General features: G+C 42.0%; 2 protein-coding genes across 2 annotated transcripts in view; one reads left to right on the top strand and one right to left on the bottom strand.

Moving 5' to 3' along the window:
- Positions 1–21,338, top strand: part of LOC100183464 (polycystin-1-like) — a 35,872-nt gene that overhangs the window by 1,912 nt on the left and 12,622 nt on the right. The window lies entirely within an intron of this gene.
- LOC100177913 (E3 ubiquitin-protein ligase Midline-1) lies at positions 182–20,057 on the bottom strand. The gene is made up of 15 exons (XM_002126032.3): positions 19,919–20,057; positions 17,936–18,935; positions 15,082–15,445; positions 14,586–14,705; positions 13,371–13,466; positions 9,459–9,566; positions 7,233–7,361; positions 5,152–5,174; positions 4,960–5,084; positions 2,189–2,355; positions 1,614–1,746; positions 1,293–1,477; positions 1,103–1,206; positions 890–969; positions 182–814 (listed from the first exon to the last, which is right to left on the bottom strand). Exons 1-15 carry the CDS (start codon positions 19,935–19,937, stop codon positions 630–632), a joined length of 2,838 nt encoding a protein of 945 aa, XP_002126068.1. The 5' UTR covers positions 19,938–20,057; the 3' UTR covers positions 182–629.

The following is a 21,338-nucleotide window of genomic DNA, read 5'->3' as shown; positions in this document are numbered from 1 at the left end:
GCTTACTACCATTGAATTTCTCCGTGAAGACATACATTCTTCTTGACATGCACAACCTAAAATGAATAGTCAAAATTTTGTTTACTTTATATATTATCTGTAAAGGTAATGACTTTTCTGACCACACAAACTATCTCTGACAATCAGCATTTTGTGTCATGACAAGAACTCGGTGACGCAATATTTTTGCACCGATAATTTTATTGGAAAGCAAAAAGTACACGATGACTGCAAATAGCAATGATTACTGTGTTTCGTCCACGCGGCGGCGTAAACGAGCTATGAAAGGGTCCTGCCGCATTTTAAACAAGACCAGCTTGCATAGAAATCTAATGTTAAAGATATAGCGACCAAGCGATATTGTACGCGCAAATATACGACAACGGTAAACATACGACAGATAGCGGTAACTACACAGCGGGGAACTTAAATAAAGTAAATTACAGCAGCGTGATTAAAGTAGCAATTACTTAACTAAGAGCAACTGCTGTTTAATTTGAATGTGAAACGGAATAAATAAAGCACAATACTACAAATACTATGTTGACAAGAACAACACAAAAAAACTGCGTGCGAAAGATAAAGTGTTACTTTATCTAATGTTTCTTGGGCGCTTCAGCAAGCGCGACTCATCCGATTGGATGCAAATGATCCGGAACGGTGACGCCGGTGTTAATGGTCAAAGATTTATTTCCAACGGTGAAGCAAGGACGTACAGGTCGCTCAAACCCACTAACACAGAACGTGTACAGCAGCCGCCCACTCGCTCCGTCGAAGAAAGCCACAGTTCCCAAATCGCAGTCCAGCAGCACACCTAGCGAAGTAAAGTTACAATAAGATCTTTGTACACTAATGCCAGTTCGTTAAAATCTGTTTCTCGTGCACTTACCGATTTTCTTTGGCTCCGGGCTTGGCATTATGATTGGCGAATCTTTACTATCGTGTCTAGCAAACCAATCATCGTTCGTTCTGCACACAGAGAACAGGGTTACATATGAGGCGTAAACAACAGTTATAAGTCACACACTGGGGCGTAAACAACAGTTATAAGAGTATAAAAACACCAAATGTTGAAAGCCATGCCTATAATTACACACGGTACCTGCAAAAACACCAGCTCATTGAGTTCTTGCCGTTCCAGTCATATCGTGCTGCTTGTGCGTAGCAAACTCCCATTGTGAAAGAAGTACTCTGACAGATCACCACCTGAACCATTGAGGTTTTTCAAATTAGTATTGATATCACTAATCATCAAAATGTATTGTGCTGTTGAAATATGTAGCTTCACTTACCTCCCAATAGTGACGACCAGAATCTATAGCTACGTTTCCAGTCACCCCACAAACAGTACTATCTCTGCTGTTGCCTAAAAAGTCCTTGGACTTCTTTCCAGATTCTTCACGTGACACGGTGTAGCTGTGGTTAGCCAATCGCAATTTCTTGTGCATGGAGTGTGCATCGAATTGGAACGGTATTCCTGTAAATACAAGCTTTAGCAACCATGCATTTTAAAATTTCAAACAAAAGTTTTTCGTGTTCTTTTTACCATACTGACACTAACTTATAAAGTTACACTAACGGATTCGAATTTCACCAAGATTAGCTCCACCAACCTAAGGTTTTGATCGACAGTTGCTCGCTTCTGCTTGATCCCGCTTTGTTCGTTGCCTTGACAGCGAAGACGTAACGAGTGCCTGTCTGCATACCGTTGATCGTATAATGACATTCCTTTATGTTGGGTACAATCTGCAGAAACAAAAGGGAATAACCAACACACTGATAACGCAAGCATCTTTCAACGATGAATAATGTGTAAGCTGTTACGCTCTGTTGAGGGCCGTACGTACAAGTGCAGAGTTCTGCCTGTCAGGGCGTGAAGGTCTGTCACCCAGCTAAATAAACAAGTGCACCCCACTAGCTATAAACTCGTTGCGAGAAAGTATGAGCAACCGGAGACACTGCAGGATCGTGGCCACAGTTTCAAAAACAAACTCCTACAAATTAGACATCTAGTTCCGCATGATGGCGGGGTATAACCACAAGCCTAAGGAAGCAAAACGGACACCTGTACAACAGTTTAAAACTACTGGTGTCAGCAGCGAACACAAATCGGCTGAAAACTAACTTGTGTATCTTACATTTGCACTCCCAGCATGTCCGACTAAACATAAGGAATGCTTTAACTTACCATCCAGCCCTCTTGTTTGCTGTTGTTGTCGGGCGACCTGTTGTTGTCTACGGCGTATTGGAGTTCGTACGCACCCACATGTCGATGATCGGTTGATCTCCATTGAATAGTCACTTTATCGTGTGACTGTGTGCATAACTCTTCGCAGATCTTTGGTGCAGCAGGAGCTGAAATTGTTAATTTGTTAGTTGTTTGCCTGCGAAATATACCAATGCATTCGGCGCCAGCGGTAGTTTAAAAATGGTCACGATTACAATTTTAGAGTGATATAAAAAGTTCCTGGCACCAATTTGATTTTTTGTTTGATTTGGGGCGCTATAAATGGCTGGAAGATGACACCGTTTCACAGATGCCTCTCCCCTCACGCACTTGAAAATCGGAAACGATTTTCATGGAATTCGACAACAACGCAATACAAAGGGACCACTTGATGTAATGTACACCCTGAGATAGCTAACTTAGATGGGAGAAAAATTTAAGACAAAAAAGTGACTTGACTGGAATATGCGATAAAATAAACATATTCTCTAAACAGTCAAACAAAATAACGTCATTCCGGCTAACTTGCGAGGCAAGTGGGTTATTGTATGTAGATTGATGGGTTTTTGTGCATATGTACGACTTGAAAAAGCAAATTTTCCCCGCCACCCAAACATGTTTATTTGAAAAATTTAATAAAAGTTCCGTAATGAAAGGAGAACAAGGGGGAAATTGTACCAACGGCATTAGGAGCCAACATAGCGTGCAAACGGTTGGCGCCACACACGTAAATTTAATACCGGTGGGGTACAGAAATGACAGCCAATAAGAAGAACGTTTGTTACCCCGTGATTTTAATTACCCATTCAACAAAGTTTCCGCCAAACGATCGCGCAATTCGCTTCTAATATTGGTATTGGGTAAAAATCTATACTAGCAGCGCTACCGGAAAACCGACATTCCGACACGTTCTTGGGTTTCTAACATCAATTTAACCAGACCATCTAATAAAGCTTACACAGAAACCCAGTTTATTCTCGCCGACGAAGCAGCACACATGCTGTCGAAGTCATTTTAGGAGTCTGACGTCAAGTTTATTGTATAATCCATAATCTCGAGTCAGTTTACTTAACTTCCCATTCAGAAGTATACCGCGTTCTGTAACATAGGAAACGCTCTTCCAACAACAAACACAACGGAGCCGCGATGTCCAACATTAACTGGGTACTTATGCTACACTATAGCGGAAATACCGCCCTTCCAAACACAACTATGAGTGTTTTCTGCCCATTGTTTCCCAAACAACGATCAGAGCGTCAACAAACAAACATTGTCCAGTACATCTTAAACCAAAGATTAAGATTTCATTACGTCACCACCCAAAATACAAAATCCTGTAATAACATTCCGCTCAGATTGTTACCCTTGTATGCATTTTCCGGTTGTAGTAGCGTTAAGACATTTCAACGAATAGCTTTACCTAATATGGCATCCCGTAAGCCCCGCCACCCATCCAAGCGCTCGCTTCTAAATACACATAATGGAGACCAACGAAGCAAAACGAAATCATGAACTAATACCAGCTCGATCGTGACGGGGTTACGAATTTGTTTTGGCTTTTGGGTCGCAGTTTAAACAATTGTGAAGTTTTATTATATGCCTTATCTAATCTTGTACGATAATCTTTCCGAGTGTACAATACAATAGCCTATAATGTGGTTATAAACACAGACGAGCACGTATTTTTACTTTTAAGTTGTATGTGGTTACGTTGATGCTATTTTAGCCATAACATACTGTTGCAACTTTTACATTTGCGCCGTTTAACTTGCATACGATGAGTTATTCTATACGCGAGCTGCAGGCATTTTTTAGATTTTGCGGTCCTCAGTCCATTAGTCGCTTCGACAGACGTTCAGTTGTGTGAAAATAAATAATGCCTTGTTCGGTAATCAATGACGCAATTGTCTACGTCACAACGACCCATCAACGTCACGTGGCTTTCACCATCACCAGAACCCCATTTCCGAAAGACGTTACCAAAAACAGTGTTGTGACGTTGAAATGTTGTGGATGCACTCAGTTCGCTTTGTCAGACTGCCCGGCTAAAATATTGCACTCGTGACATCCTGCAGCTGCAATTGTCTGTGGCAACAATTGCCATTGTGGCATCGTTTGTCGCGAGTGTTACGTGTCAGTGGCAGCGATGAGGTCAAGCCGCTCCGTCCCATTCATACTCACAATGTGTATATAGTGATTTCCGGTTTAAAACTTCGACAATGCGATATCTGGATACCTGTACATCACTTGCGGAGATAAATTTCACATTGCTGTGCGTTTTAATTAAAATATACGACGCCACTGCTTGAGTCGCATCTTTAACACAATTACTATTGAGGTCAAATTTACTGAATCGTACACCAACCAATTCAAACGAGGAAGAACGCCAGACACCGGATAAAATAAGAGACCAAGACAACAAGATACGCAATGAGGGAAGAGACCGCAAAACAATCGAAACAGGGACATCGTCAGCGAGTGATTCATTGCGGCGTAAGAAGAAATGACCATTCAGACTAAACAGATGTAGACGTGATTTTATTTCGAGATGTGCCAGCCGCAGCCTTGCAGAACGCGTGTGTAGGAATGTGCCATTAAACACACGTAGTCCAAATATAAACAAAGCGAAAGTTGGAGTTATTTGGCGGAACATAGCGGGGGCGCATGGCAGTCTACTCCAATGCGGTTTGAAGTGTATTATCTTTATGAGTGTGTTTAGCAAATCCACCCACCTTCCATCATGTTCATCTTTTCCAGCATGCTTCGTTCTTGCGAGAAATCGAGGTAAAACCCAGGGCACTCGATGTCGCCATTGGGCGGTTTTGCCATCTGTGCAAGAGAGTTTATCTGGGTGATCCTGAAAAAAAATAAAATGAGAAAATGTTTACCATGTAAAAGCATGTAGCAATGTTTTGCACACTTACCTGTCTAGGGCGATCTTGGAGTTCTGAAAAACAAGATAAGACGTGTTATTATAATAAACAAGAGGTAATTTATCACACTATGGAGTGTGGGGCGTTGGGTGAAGTTTAAATATTTACTAGTTTATAAAGAATCATTTAAGCCAACACGACGTACACATTTTAACGACGCTATGCTTCGCTGGCCACAAATTGTTGCGGCTTTAGGAAGCTGTCCACAGCACCAGACATTACAGCGGCAGTGTTGCAAAAATCAAAGTTTTGTATGCGTTCGTAAATGCTACTCGTTTGTAAAAGGCATCACTGAACTTCAGCCAGTAAATCTGGCAGCACTGCCAAGGTCAGGGTTAAATTGATTTTCGTGCACGGTTCAAAACAGCGCAAGCATGTTTCGCGCGCTTATGGCACTCGCTGTAATTAATAGATTGTAGTATACATTACGCTTAGTCAAGTAAGGATGTTGTAAAGAACTATTTATGTCAAGTTCGAATATCATAGCACAGACTATTGCCTGTAGTGCTTAAGAAAATAACGCCAAGTGCCCATATACGCGCTAGTGAACAGAAAGTAAATGAAAACCGTAATTCTGTTTTGCTTCTTTTGAATTGTAAGGATCGGATTCAAAAAGCGTGTTTCCCAAACGCTGATAAGGTTGTTTCCTCTCCGTAATTCGATAATCGATGGCCGGCTAAAGGGTTAGAGATCACAACGTAGCGTGGGTCAGTTTTAAATACTTCTAGACACCCCAACATATTTCCCGCGGCCCCCAAGGTGAATTGCAAGAATGTTGGCGCCAATTGAATTTGAAACTTTTTTGGGCTTAACAAATAGCCTTGGTTGACAGTTTGTTAATACAAAGTCATCCTAATGAAAGGCAAGCGGCTCTAATTTTAGAACCGTAAAAGGAACGGCAGGGCGCAGTTATTTGCTGAACCTGTCCGATTAACCAATAAAGAAAGAAGGCAGTTGGTTAAGTAATACAACGAGTTGTTTTGTACCAATTCTCCACAATTTAAACCAAACTTTAAATTTAACTCAGCAAATACAGTATTTTGAACCCAACGTTCAAACTATTGCTGTTTTATTTAATCACGTACGACTTTTGGTCTATTTAAACACTTTTGCAACGGCTCGAAATAACGCGCATAACCATAAACCACACGTGTCACGATTGAGTTAGGCATTTCCCGGTAAATTCGAATCAAGTTTCAAAAGGTCTTTGTAAATCATACAGGATGTTGCAATCCGGTTCTACTCTGCAACACGAGAGGTCGCAAATACCATGTCGTCAAATACCGAAGACGTCCTAATTTCGAGGGCGCTTTGTTGATATTTTGGAAGCAAGTACGACTCAAAACGAGATTTTCGCTCTTTAGCTGTAAAACCCAACAGACGGTTACGCTCGACGATAATAGATAAAACTTTGCTTGTCTGTTGAGACGGGCGCCGTTTTTGATTTATTATTCGCTAACTGAACTTTATACAAAGCGCTCTTTTTTGGCAGTGAATTTAATAAAGCGGGGCAGTGAAACTGCGGTTGCGTTTCCGAAGATTCAATAAAGCGTTACTAGACGCGAAAGTGACGCGTATTGTGATTCACACAGAAAAGAAATGAGAAAAGTAAAGTTTCATATAGATGTAGTCTGCGATTCTTCTGAAAGGATTTTTCGTGAACCACTTAAAGCATCACTCAATACCTACAAGATACCCAAATTTTTATTTGAGGTAGTGTCTTGGGAAAGGAACCTAATCGTAGTTTTCTGCTGCCTGCTTGTGTTACCAGCGATGAGGCGGCAACGTTTGAAGTTCGATATGTTTAGTGTCGGCGGTTTATCTGGGCCGCAATTTTATGGGAAAGACTTCGGGCAAAGCGTTCAGGGTTTGGGGAAAACACGACCGAACGGACGCAGTGTATACGTTACAGTCAAACCTTGCGAAGATGAAGTAGAAACGAAGGAAGCTCTCATTATCCAATTTAAATAGTTTCGCAGCAAGCGCGAGAATGAGCTGCAAAACTGATAGTGCGTGAAAGCCACCACGTGGACAAATCTTACGAAGTTTCACACCACCCTAGCTTTTATTACCTTCATAAACGTGGCGTAGTTATCCTCTTGTCCAATCACATCTTTCACAATATTTTCAACCCCGACCAGATTTTCAAGGCACTGGTGTGATGACGTCACTTCCTGGGTGAGCTTTCGCAATCTCGTGGCCTGCAAAGGGGAAAAATTAAGCTCAAAATTCTTTCTGGATTTCAGCGAAAACAATATTCATCGGATGCCAGAAGTTTAAAAAGTCACACAAAGTTCAAGCGAATATTAAAATTCAGCCAAGCCTTTTGCAAAGATTCAAAAAAATCGTTGACATATTGTCTTAATGCGTCAAACGGTTACCAAGAAATCGAATTGTTATTAAACTGGCTCCGATTCCACGTTGGCTTGCACCAGTGGCCGAATTGTTAAGGGCGAAGCCTTAATCCCGGGTTACGTCGCTATATACATAAATATTAACGGAGCCGTATCAGATTATAAGTTCACGTCAATGGTAAATTTATTTGTATCATTTGAGGACTTAAGAGAAGAGAAAATCGCTTGAAGTAGGGCGGTCCAACGTTGACCCAGCAATTTGAACCCATCTTGTTTGGGTTTTCGTAAAATATTGGCAACACGACAAGCTATAATGGCTTCCTTTTGCCAGCCGGTTAAAATTTACTGCTGGATTAAGTCAGTCAAAGGCCGACTTGGTGTCTCTTAAGTAAGCGCCTATTTTGAGAACTTTAGTTCAAAAATCTATTTAGTTTGGAACTGACCCACGAGTTCGTCGCTTGTGATTTTAGACGGGTTGGGTTGGAAAAGATTGCGGCATACAGGACAATTTACATTCGTGAAGTCAAACGCATTCGAGGATGAAATCCCCCGTGAACTAGTGCTTGTTTCGTAAACACGGTTTCGTGATGGGAATTGCAAAACACAACTTCGCTCGAAAAAAGGGTGAAACTTGACCTTTCGAGTGACTTCATTTTAAAACGACTGTCGACAGCTGCGTTTAAGCTTTACATTATAAAAAAAGTGTTATAAACAAACGGTTGCGGGTTAATAGAACCGTTCCTATCGTGTGGACGGTTTACAGTTCCGAACTATAAGGAGGCATAATGGGTTCACGAGGCAATGAAAGTCGGTTTAAACTAGACGTTTGTGATTGACAAGCACCAGCCGGGTGAGTCAAGCCACAGTAAGATAAGGTAATTCGTTTCACATTACACGGGTGTAGGTTTCGCGTTCAAACAAACAAGGCAGGTGGAGCTGCGGTGGACGTCGATTCTTACCGCGGAACACAGCAGCGTCGGGAATTTTTGGGATTAACTCTTTGCCCGCTACAGCAAACACACGTCGTCTCCGTGCCTAGTTGTATTTGCTCAAATTCTTCTTCGTGTCTTCATAAGAAATAGGCGAAAGTGGTCGAAAACAACGGCTGATGCATCATGAGTCACAATTGATCGCAGCCATCGACTGTTGTCGAGTGACGGTTGGGGTTTGCGAGCGAAGGAAATTGCCATGTATGGTGTCTTATATTGGAATTGCTGTGCAGAACATGTTTAGAATGCGGTTTACGTGACCTGTGGGCGTATAACACTGCCTACAGAAAGTGAAGACACGATGACGTGTTTGCGAGGCGTAATACATCTCAAGCGAGTCCTCCATGAATTCCTGCTTTAGGTTTATTTAATTTAACAGTCTTTAAATCGAACCCGCGTGTGTGATGTCGCGCCAGAAAATAAATGAAAATCGTGATTTCCGAAAAGTGCCAGCAACTAGCGGCATTTCTGTGTCGTGTAGAGAGTGCAGCGAAAAGTGGAAACCGACGCCCAGCACCTGAACAGCATGATTCATGACGTAAAATATAAAGAGAAGTGTAATTATTAACTATCGCTGTTTCACAACAGTTTCTGGGGAAGCCAAGCGTAGAACCTGTGGGCGAAAATGAATCACGGCAGTGTTGCCTGACTCAAAGCGAATTCGTTACAGGAACGCATTGGTTCCTGTATGCGGCAGTACAGCTTCGTCGTTCGGGGAAGGCCAGGTTTAAGGGAAGTTTGCTTCGGATTATTTTCTGTCGCTACCTCGCAATTTAAACGTCGATCATAACAGTTTAAGGATTAAATACGAGCCATGACAACATATGATATGTGGAAGCCAGACAAAAACATCTTATCTGTAAATAACAAGCGACGTCAAACAAGGTTGAAACAGCAGGTCTATAGTTACATGAGAGATCCGTGTAGACTTCACTACAATAAACAACAAACACACCTTTGTATCTTTGATTCTTGCCACGATTGTTGCCTCTCTTTCTTTTATTACACGGATGAGACTTTCAACTTCAGTGTGTAGTTTGGCTTCTTGGGATTCAGCTGTGGCCTGCAAAAAAAAACAATTTAATATTATGTTTTAAATTAAATTTTAAGCCCAAAAAAGTGTCGACGCAGTCATTTTATCTCGGGCCTCTGAACAGGTTTCTGTAAAGGAGAATTGATCATTCTGGGATAAAATGTGCGTATACCCAAATAGCCCGACGTTTGTTAGCAGTTACAGTTTTATCAGATATATTGTGTTACACTGGAACCGCAACTCGACATCCTTCACTGATACCGATGCATGACCGGACCACAGAATGTAAATTCTCATTAACCGTTACAACCCTTATCCTCATTAAAGTGGAATTATATAACGTTGTTGCCAAAAAAGCGCTTAACGTATTTTCGACGTTGTTTATTGGACGATCACTAATGACATTTGCTCCGACTTGCTTGATTTTATCCCCGTCGATAGGATCAGGTCGAGGCCTCAAAGTGAAGAGGAGGTAAAATAAAGACGCTTTTATTTTAAATCGGTAACAGTTCGTTACAAGTGCACAAGACGACGGTGCTTCGGCCTAAATGGCTCACTACACCTAGCAACAGATCGCCTGATTCCTAGCCCACGTTAACGAGCCGTGTTTGACACGTTTGAACTTAGGGCGGAGTGGCGAGTAAGTTTGGGTCTTTAGTCTCTTATCTTGGCAGCGCATCTTTTTAACTGTTTGCAATTGATTCGTTCGATCTAATTACCGGTAATGCAGACTCGTCGACAGCTATGCGTAGAATATGACCGATCTAAACCACCAACGTCGGGTCGGGAACTACGACCTACAGCCAACAACTTTACTTTCGGGCAAGCGCAATGGAAGAGACATCGTTGCCAAACGTGATTGATTTCTTTTCCTGACGAATTCCTGCTGGTTAATCGTCTGGTCAGTTGCGCCTTTGTTCAAGGGCGACGGTGAAATTGAAAACCAGCAAACGAAGTCAGAACCTCGCGGTGAATTGGCCAACTTTCCACTGCGTATTTTGGGATGACAGCCAAGACCTCTTCAAGTCATTTGTCACACGAACTGGTTTATTTGTAGTTGTCCGTCAAAACACTGCTCCCATGAACTGTCCAGACAACCTCGTTCGTAGAAATTTGGCGTTCACTTAAAGATATTTTCCAGGAACGATTCTACTTAATGCGAACGCAACAATTTTTATATCTTATGAGTCAACAAAACATGATTTCCGCTGTAACTTATAATTTTGCTAATCGTAGAAAATTCCTTTGTATTAACCAGCACCAGTCTGTCGGTCTTTCCAAGGTACCAAACATTCCAAAAACTTTTCTTTCCAAATTAGGCCAATATCAAGTCGGACAACTAGCAAACATAACCGCGTCCAAGTTTTTGTTAGGTCGAGGCATTAAGATAAGGCATTGTTTACAGAAGCTGCAATAAACAGTTGATACGAGGCGCTTTTCACTTTCAAGGACACAGAACGTGTAATCTGCAGATAGCAATCTCACGGCTGTAGTCTGGACTGGGGATTAGTTATGGGTCACTCAAAAGGGCCAAATGGTAAAACTTGGGTGGCACTTCTTGGCAACAGCATCGAGTGAGACTGTTTATTTTTAACGGTTAATTATTCTAGAAAATACTCAGAAATCGCACCCAAGACTTTTGCAAATATAGCGGATATTCATATTTCTCTACATAGTCCCACATTTTGCGATCCCAATCGGTAATCTAGGTAAGAGCATGATCCTGTGCATCTTGCCGTAACTAAAATGAAGTGACAGGTCTAAACCAAAAAATGTAGACATAATCCAACTCCCTTGGAGAAAACGCTCATTCCACGCTTATACCGCAATTTACGCGGAAATCTGGCTGAGCAGAGCATGCCTTGGCCTTTGAGGGGCGTTTAACTTTTGGGTAATTAGAACCCAAAAAAGACGGGAGGCAACCGCCGTAAAATAGTTTTAAACAAACAACGAAGCGATCTTAGGCAAGGTGTAAGTTTTTCCTGCGTTATTTTGGTAGTATAGCGCTGGGAGACAGTCTTGAGATGGTATTCCCGCCTTATCGATCGATAAAATCGTAATATACACGTTAACTACGCCCGGGGCTATTGACTGATGTGTGAAGCATACAGCACTCAGTGCAAAATAACACGAATCTAAAATGCGAAAACGAAATCCCTTTACCTACGTTATAAACTTTTAACGCACACCTTAAACATAAGTATCATGCGTAGTCAGACTAAGTAGAATTAAATAAAGGACCTTGAAATTGATGGTGAACTAATATTGTGCAAACACCACTTCTCCCAACATTTATCGTGTTCGAGTAATTTCTGTTTATTTACATCTCTGGATTAAGCTTGGCAGCTGCGCACAGAGCACGAATGTAGCCCAATTACAATGGCTAAGTAGCGAACAATTGCTTTGTTTTACTGAATCGTTAAAATTAGGTATATTTTAAAGAGAACATGCGTGTAAACTTTAATCCAACCTTGTAAGGTGTAGCATTTTCTCTAATCTCGTAACGCGATAGGTAAATTCTTTAAACTTACTTCCGTTAGCTTTAACGAACGCTTAGCTTTAATCTTATTAGAGGTTCACATACATTGCTATACTCATTAGTTTACACGTGGATTGTAACTGGAAAGGTATAGCCATAAAGCTTATACCTGCGTCCTGAGTTTTATTAAATTGCGACTTTAACCCGATAGTTGTCGCAGCGTGCGCGGTTATCCGCAATTTAATTCAGAGATCAGTAAACGCACAACGAGAGCGAAAATTAGACGTTTGACGGTCTAGTCTAATTGTCGCCATCCTCAGAGATTACCGTGAGATTATAGGATTTTTCGCACCGTAATTTTGAATCAAAGACGCTGTATTATGGTGCAGGCAGCTTCAGGCCAGGAAATAGCACGGAAACTTAGTTAGTTATTCTCCAATTGCGGTTTAATCAAATATGCATGACCCTTGCACAACATGGTGAAGCAGTTTTCATTCATTTTTCGGATGTTGTCACAATAACCAGACTGTTTACCCCTAATAGTCAAAACACCGCTTTCCGAAATCAATCAAAGGAGCAATTAGTTGGAGGAAATATGTAGACTATGCAAACCAAAAACTAATTTCAAGAATTACCATTATTTGCTCCGGCAGTTAATACATTAATCAGGCGCGTAATCAATCAAAGTGTGGCTGTAACTTGGCCATAAACCTCGACTACTGGCTTAACTAAGCAAAATTTTACCAACCTCAAATTAAACTACGCCCGGCGCCTTTGCATTATGACTACGCTGCGCCGCGTTGTTTTTTGTGTATATGGTACGGTGTTTGCGAAATAACCGAATCTGTCTAAGCAGACTTTGCGCGTTAGTTAGGATTATTATGCCGAGCTCAGTCAAGTGGCCGCTTATAGTTTAGCAAATAAGGATTTGTGTTGAGGCATTCTGAAGCTAAAAATAATGTCAAAAAAAGTAAAAAGCAAAATCATTTGCTTTAAATTTCAATGATTACCTGCGGCTACCTAAATTCTCCCTAACCTTATTCGAGAATTCTATCAACACGGCTATTGTTTCGATGAAAAACAACTTTAACTCGGCATTTGACACGTAGCAATTTTAAAGGATTCTGTAGCTCGGCGTTGTAATTAACTATATGCTTGATACACCTTTTATTCCAAGTTTGATTTTACTAAGCAACTTGCGGCGAGTAAGCGGATTAACTATTTAAATTAATTACCGCATTCGAGTAAGCGGTTTACGTAACTGGAAAGAATAACTTCAGTGCACCAAACGCTTAATATGGGGTGCCAATTTCACAACGGATGTGAAATGGTATTTGTCGTTTATTGTATCTCACCTCAATTTGCTGGCATGCCTCCACCAGTATTGTTACGCTTCTCTGCACTTCCGATTTCTGATTGGCCAAGCCAGTCACGTGGATTTCTAATTCCTCCTGCAAAGAAAAATAAATAAAATTGAAATCGCCACGAAAAATCAAAATGGTATAAATTTTACTGCAACTTGTTTGCACGGTAACAGGCAACTCTTTTCAAATTGCCAATTGTCACCGGTTTGAACTAATGACCTTGTTTGGACTGCAGAAGGAACGCGACAATTAAGTCTGTTTAGTCCAAACACATCTTCGAGGGATTTTCTTGACCGGGTTGCGAGGAAGGGGGATGTCATCGCACCATTGTTGTGCCACATTTGTCATTGTTACCTCACAATCGGATGTAAACCTTCAGCATTGTTCGGAGCGAAGCGTGTCGATGTTGCGCGAAAAATGACAGGTGCGCCGTTGTCATGGACAATTTTGTTCCCAACACAATTTGTAAACCATGCGCAACGCAACAGTTAGCGCCAATGTACACCAATAATAATAATGGGTGTACGCGAATAATACATTTTAAAATTTTAATATTTGCCGGAGCGCGCTTTAGTTGACATGAATACATCTTTAGGGCGTTTGCTGTTGACAACACGCAAGAGTTTTGGTGAACCCATGTTTTTGTCGTAAATTTAAACAGAACATCTGACCGTGTACTATATAAGTCAATTAATTCAATCATGGTTACATGTGCTGGCCTATTACTAATTGCCAATTTAAAATATCACAATCGCTTATTAAACGCGCATATAGAGCACGAATTAACGCCTTTAAATACATACACAGAGTCAAAATGAAGACGTCGTTGCTGTACCATACACCTGGCACAGTTATATTTTGATTACCGCGGCACTGCGAATTACGCTAATTGCTTGAACCCATTTAGCACCTGGCAAGTAATTTTAGGTTCCAGGTACGGATATACTTTGTGGCGAGTCGTTTACACCGGTGCCGGTTTTAACTTTCACGAAGCAAGCAAATATAACGGAAATCAATGTTGTTGTTACTATTTGGACCGTAACGACGAAAGTCGTGTGTGTCATAACATACAAACTCTGGTTAATACGATATATACAGTGTTTGGAAAAGTGAGCAGCCAGATTTGAATGCGACCACGATATGTTAATCGTCGAAACTATGCGTTGTGACACACAGTAAATCAAACAAATGCTAATTTTAACTTGCCCTTTTCTTTCTGCACCATTCCGTGACGCATTCAATTCCGTGGCGATCGTGCTCTGGCTTGAGACTGCAACCTTTACACAAGGCCATGTCGCACACTGGGCAATAAAGATCAGCGCTTTCCTAAAAATGGAGAAACTAATTTGAAAACTCCCTAATGCAGCGAGGAGTGAAGACAAAACAAGCCGACCTACATAGTTTAATGGGATTTGGCTTCAAGTGTCGATCTTATACCGTCTACCAAGTAATTGGAAAATAGAGCTTAGGCAGTTAAGGAATGCTGGCGTCGAAATGGGCGAATGTTAAGAGCTCAATAAACAAGAACTTGAGCTACACAAACACTACATAGATTTATTATTCAATTCGACGCCATTCGTGACACAAGAAAACGACAATTTTAGATCAAGTCCCATCGAAGCACGCTCTGGAGCTAAATATCTTATACACGCTCTGGAGCTAAATCTCTTAAAAATCTATTGTAAAGTATATATGGCGTTACCTGTGCGTGGTGGAAGCAATATACGGCACTGAGAGTTTTTGATTTGGCAGAAAGGGTACCAGCGTTCCCAGGGCTTGCTGGGACCAGCTTGTGGTTGATGAAAGGCTTCTTTCGTGGATGAGTGACACGCAGACACCTTTCGCAGTAGTAAGCCCTGCATGTTAGGCACGTCTTCACTGCTTGCCTGGGTGGTTCGAGCTCGCAGAACTGACAGGAGACAACGTCCTCAGATTCTCGAACTTCACGCATTGGTGACGTCAGCTGGCTGTAGTCCTGGCCGTCAGTTTCCTTGGCAACGCGGGATCGTCGTCGACCGCGACTTGGGCCCAAGCTACCGTCGCTTTGTGTGGAGAGGTTCGAAGCGCTGTGAAAATTAAACAACTCAACTGTGAATACTATTCAATGAAATCATTATTGTGTGTTGCATCACCCGCCTACAAAGGCTTGGTAACCTTCTCAGTCAAGACTGGCTGCCACTTTGTCACGTACCGCACATAAAGTACACCTACGACAATGCGAACCACTCGAGACGGAACAATTACACACGAGACTCTTTGCGTAATAGTCTAAACATTGAGCCCAACTTTCACTATTAAATAAACCAAGCAAATATTAAAAAAACAATCTTCTTGCGAGCTGAGTTTTTAAACCGTAATAAATTGGGCGCGACAAGCTTTAACATCGCAATTAAAACTTAAGCAACACAAAACTGCTTCGCTTGCTTGCGCATGGTACATCGCAACCCACTAAAGCGTTAAATGAATCATAGTTAGGAGTTGATTCGCTGACAAAGAGACGCCCTGTAACGAAACACTGTTTTTCGCATGGCTAGCGCCGCAACGAAAAGCCAAGGGGCAAATATTTAGATGGAAAAGCCAGCAACCAATCCTAAACCAAACGCTGGAACGATCAGAAAAACCGCCGCCCGTCCCGCACAGCAAACAAACAACCTTGGAAGCCAAACTTTTGCCAACACTGGAGTGCAAATAACTGCTGACAAGATAGGCGTGTAAATTTCTAATGCCCAGGCACAGGTTCGCGTACAGCCGTACAGCTTCATGTATTAGAAAGGTTTGGTTTCCGGCAACTTCAAAGCGTATTTAGACTGCGTCCATTTAAGTTTACCCGCGCAAAGCGGCCAAAGCTTTACTTTGTCCATTACTTCGATAAGTGTATACCGACAGCATGTTTAGCTCGAATGCATTGAGCTATATCTTACATTCCTCTACGCAAGCTGTGAATGAACAACTGGGTTTTACCTCGGACCATCTCCGTTTCTGTTGTTTGCTCACCGTTTATGGTACATTAGACCACAGTGGAGCTGTTCGCAGAACTCAGTTGGCCCCTGCCGGTTGAACAGTGCGCGAACGTGCCCGATACAAATACAAACATCGACTGGATAACATCGGGTTGCTTCACTTTGTCGATTACATTTAAACTCCCATCACCCGTGAGTTGCGGTCTTGCAGCAGGAGTACCACATGCTGCTCATACCGTTGTTTACGCACAATGCCAACCGCGGTAAAAGACCCTGAGTTTTTTGCAGAATAATTCCCACACACCCGACATGCCTTGTCAAATTTATAACGGGCAGGCAATTACTGTTCGCGTCATTAGGTCAAAATCGACGTTACCACCCAAATCGAACCATTCCGCAATGGACGGGACTTAAGCTCTGCGTCAAGTCAAGTGTTTCGAAACGCACAGTTCAAACAGAGGGGCACTGAAGCCAGTGGCAGCTGCGACTAAGAAATGTATGTTGTGATAAATAAAGCTGAACTGGAAGAGCGAGAATCCCAAATATTTGGCCTAAAACCGAGCACCCAATAAGATTAATTCAGGCAAGCACTGCAGTCAGGGTAACGACACGATCGTTGAATGATTGATCGTGGAGATATCCATCTCATAATGTGGCGCCTATCGTCACGATCGCTGTACATTACCATACAATGTCTAAACGTTCAATTCGACAACAATATTACTGTACCGAGGTGCAATACTTCTTAATATGACTCGAAAGCGGACATTGAAGCTATTCGTCTTGTATATCGTCTGGATCTAAAACCCCAAGTTGATTTAAAAATCTTTGAAGTAACAAATCAGAGCGACATGCCCAGTTTTAGGAACAACTACGACCGTGAAAAACACCAAGTCGATCAGAAATGCGATAACGTCAAAGCTGTTGCACTGCACTGTAGCTTGCGCCATTGCCAACATTTCGACACACACAAAGAGACCAGATCCTGGTTAAATGCAACGTCAATGTGTCTGACGAATTGCGGTTTGTTGTTGGTCTAAACGCCACTGGGCAGGTAGAAACTGTCAGCACTCAGAGCAAATTTGAAAATATCGTACGTAACAACCAGTCACATACACCTTTGACCCAAAAGCAAGTAACCTGAGAGACCTACAACACTCGAATAGGAACTACCAAGTAATGCCACACAAGCGGCAACAGAATTATGGCCATACAGATTTTAACCGATCCATATACGGATCTCTTGCGTTAAAAGTTTAGCGGCTCGGTTTCTTTGACGTTAGCCCTGACATTTCAATTAACTGCAATCTATGGCTTAGCCCAACATTCGATACAACAAAGCTACCAAACCTAAAACCATAATAACATTAAGTTATGGGAATTATTTCGAGCAGTAGTCTTAAGTCAGTTAGCAAGTGATATGCGAAATATCTACTAAAGCCTTTGATCACTCTGAATTTGATTCGGTTATAATAGGTGAGGTGTCAAAGTTTTATAGCGCATTGACATACTTTTATGTATAAAAGTACGTTTTGTTATAAAATCGTTTAAGGAATGCTACTGCGTTATAATTAGGAGTGGTTAGGTGCCAATTACCTTGACTCATCTCCGCTGCTGACGTCAAACTCGTTTCTATGAGGAGGCGAGACACTTGCAGCAGCTCGACGATATCCGTCAACTATGTTCTGCAGGGTCAGGTTTCGGCGAAGACCGTTTGCACCCCTCGAGTCCAGAGTGATCATTTCGCGGCATGTCGGGCACTTGAAAGTCGGTCGGAAACCACTCTGATCCCCCGAGGTTCGGTGTGATGATACAAATTGCTCTACACAGCCTGCGCATAGGTTATGCGCACATGGCAGAAGTATCGGCTCATGAAAGAGATCTAGACAAATCGGGCAAGTGAGCTCGTTTTCTAATGAATCCATACTCTGAGCTCTCTCGGTCAACTGAGATTCACACTCCCGGTGCTCCTGGTTTCTTTCGTTATAGAACGCAACCTCTGCGTTTTCTGATGATGGTCGTTGAGTTACGTCTCGGACAGTAAGTTCGGATGAATCTGTGACCTCACGACTGCTGATGCTGCCAACGCTGCTCCCTACTAATGTGAGCACGTTTGAATGATAAGTGTTTCTGCTGCAACCAGTTCCACTGCTGCAACTGCTTGCTCTTCTGCTGCTGTTGGTGCTACTGAGACCAATTCCACTTGACGATGCACCTCCTCCCTCGCGTCCGCTGTCATCAGCGGAAGAGCTTTGACAACTTCTGCTGCTCCCACGACTCAAGCTCCTCGGAAGAGGACTCGGAGTATTGATGACTCTTGAGACTGGGGATAGAGGACGAGGAAACCGATCAATTGTTCTCCTTGAGGGCTGATTCTGTAACTCTATATCCTCCGGAATGCAGAAGCGTTCGTAGTCTCTTCTTGGTGAGCAATCTGTACGTCGATGGCAATCAGTGGCAGTGTTGCCGTAATCGTTCCTTGCACGACCGTTGTAATAGTTTTGTTGCTGGACGTAGGAGCACTGCTTTCGCAGTGCGAGTTTTTGAGATTGGTAGATACTTTGTTTCAAAGATCCCGTTTGTTGTCGATCAGAATCTGTACATAAAAATATTATATTTAACCGTAGGTATTTACTATTATCATGCAACTTATATAGAACAAGAAATAGAAGTGACGTGACTATAAATCTTAAGTGTTTTGACTAGATAGTGGTCCATTAAGATTTTCGTGAGCGAGTTGAAAAGGAGCGCCTTTATATCACATTCTCATACAGTGAAGTTCATGTCAGAAGCAAGCTGGGTCGCCTTGGCACTTCAATTTTCTTCAAGTGCCTCGCAATAATCCAGTAAGCCTTGTTAATTCGTTCAAAATTTAAACCTATAATTATAGTATCTCGCATTGGGCGTGCGTGAACACGCTGTCGCAATGGTCTCGCCTTTGGCGAACCGCTACGTTGCTCAATCGGTCTGTTAGGTGGATTAAGTCCTCAAGTTCCGATGCTGACTGCGAATTACAATACGTCGAATATTTTCGTTGGTGCCACTTATTATTGTGTGTCTGAGCGGGGGGGGGGGGGGGGGGAAAATTTTTTTCCCCCCCCCCCCAAACAAAAATTTACACTGATTACCCCAAATTGTACTTCAGGCGTTTCTATCCTGCAGGCGAAACCGCAAGTTAGGGTAGCAGGGAAACATCAGCCTAATGATGCTTGTCGTACAACCAACGATAATGCTGATATAGCGTTGGAAATATTCACTTTTGATAATGTTGGAATTCGCCCCTACCAAACTACAGTCAACGATTCCGACGAACGCATTTGTTATTACAGTCGGCGTGCTTGAGTGTGGGAAAATGAGTTTATAATGCGATGTGTCTGGAACAACATACCACGTTATATTAAGGGGAGTTGTTTTATACCACGGGGCAGACGTTTTAATGTACGTAAGTAGATATAGGAATAGGAAGTGAAAGAGTTTCGACACTTAAGCGCAACAAAGAAACAAACCAACATAACAGTTTCGCAATAAATAGTTCACATCGCGTGAGGGATTTGTAAGCCCGGTTTTGTGGTTACTTACCGACAGTTCCGTACATCATGTTCCTTTCTTTCCTCACAAACCAATACCTTTAAAATTACCAGCTTGTCACAAAGCAAGGTAATGAAAATGTAGGGCTCTAAATTGTACAGCGAAAATCGAAATGCTAAAAATACAAATAACGCATTTTTTTCAAATTACAATACACGACATGGGAATGTTACATCGCATTCTTTTCGAGCACTACCGTGCTGCGCTTGGCAACCATGGTTAAAGTCCACTGAAAGTAAACAAGCAGCGGCCAGCTGCAACAACACCTGTTTTATTTATCTAAACTCAGCTTCACCTCCACAGCCACGCAAATCTAGCCCGCCCCATTTACACTTGACCCTTTAGTGTTATGACTTACTACGGCCGCTGCCTACACCGTTCTTACCTGGCCCGTGAAACGCAACACAACCGTTCAGGCTGTGCCTCGAATGCCGTACTTCAATAGACCGTAGGTAAACATAAAAAACTCTTTAAGAACTACATGACCAGAGTGCCCGTGCCGGCTCACATCAGGCCAAACATACACTCATCGCATTTACTGTAAAAGCTTTTTGTTGAGTCCTGTCACCTGCTCTGTTATACAAATCGCATAATCTTAATTGCGTTATTCCGCAAATATTGGCTAAAGCATTAGACGGCGTTGACGTCATATAGTCTACAAAGTGGTTTCAATTACACCTGTCGCAATCACCACTTTCTTTATGCTTATAATTTAATATGTTAATATAACAGATATAGTTCCGTAGTTTTGTCGCACACAACCTTAAACCGTAAAGCAGAAACTTTAAAAGCATAAACTGCGAACATTGAAACAAAACTCAGACGGTGTCTGGAACAGACAGCATCATACCTGACCACTTCCCAATAAATTTAAAGTTATCTAAAATTGCCTTCGGCTGAAACCTGCTTTCTGGCGACATTTACAATTTTCGTCTGTCTGGTTTTGAGTTTTTCCACTTCTAACCTTTCGGCTACACTTCTTCTTCATTCAACTTTGTCATCATCGCCTTTTTTTAGTTGATTCTCTCTTACCTTATCAGGGATACTGTACGATGATGGGCGGATGAAGGTTTTACGAGAAGCAATTTACGCGACGCTTCCGTGTTCGATTTTCGGACAAAGCCGTTTTATGACAATGTATTCGGCAATGTTCGTCCCACAGATGACACGTGTAATACGTAAACAATCTGTTATGAGGAAACGATAGTTTTACGACGCCCTGGCTGCTAATATATTAAAAGTAAACGTATTATACAAATATTACGCACGCCATGGCCCATACTTGCGATGTGAGTGTCGGATAGGAAATGTTACGTAAAATCGCTTGTGAACTCTCTAAAATACTCAAATTAAGGTCTCTTTGAAGTGTCGCGTGCACGGCGCCCTGTAATTTCAAGTATTACGACTCTAG

The sequence above is a fragment of the Ciona intestinalis genome, chromosome 2, assembly GCF_000224145.3.
Source record: "Ciona intestinalis chromosome 2, KH, whole genome shotgun sequence".
In the NCBI taxonomy this organism is placed as follows: Eukaryota; Metazoa; Chordata; class Ascidiacea; order Phlebobranchia; family Cionidae; genus Ciona; species Ciona intestinalis.
Note: the sequence above shows the minus strand (reverse complement) of the source record. Positions and strands in the feature narration are given on the sequence as shown.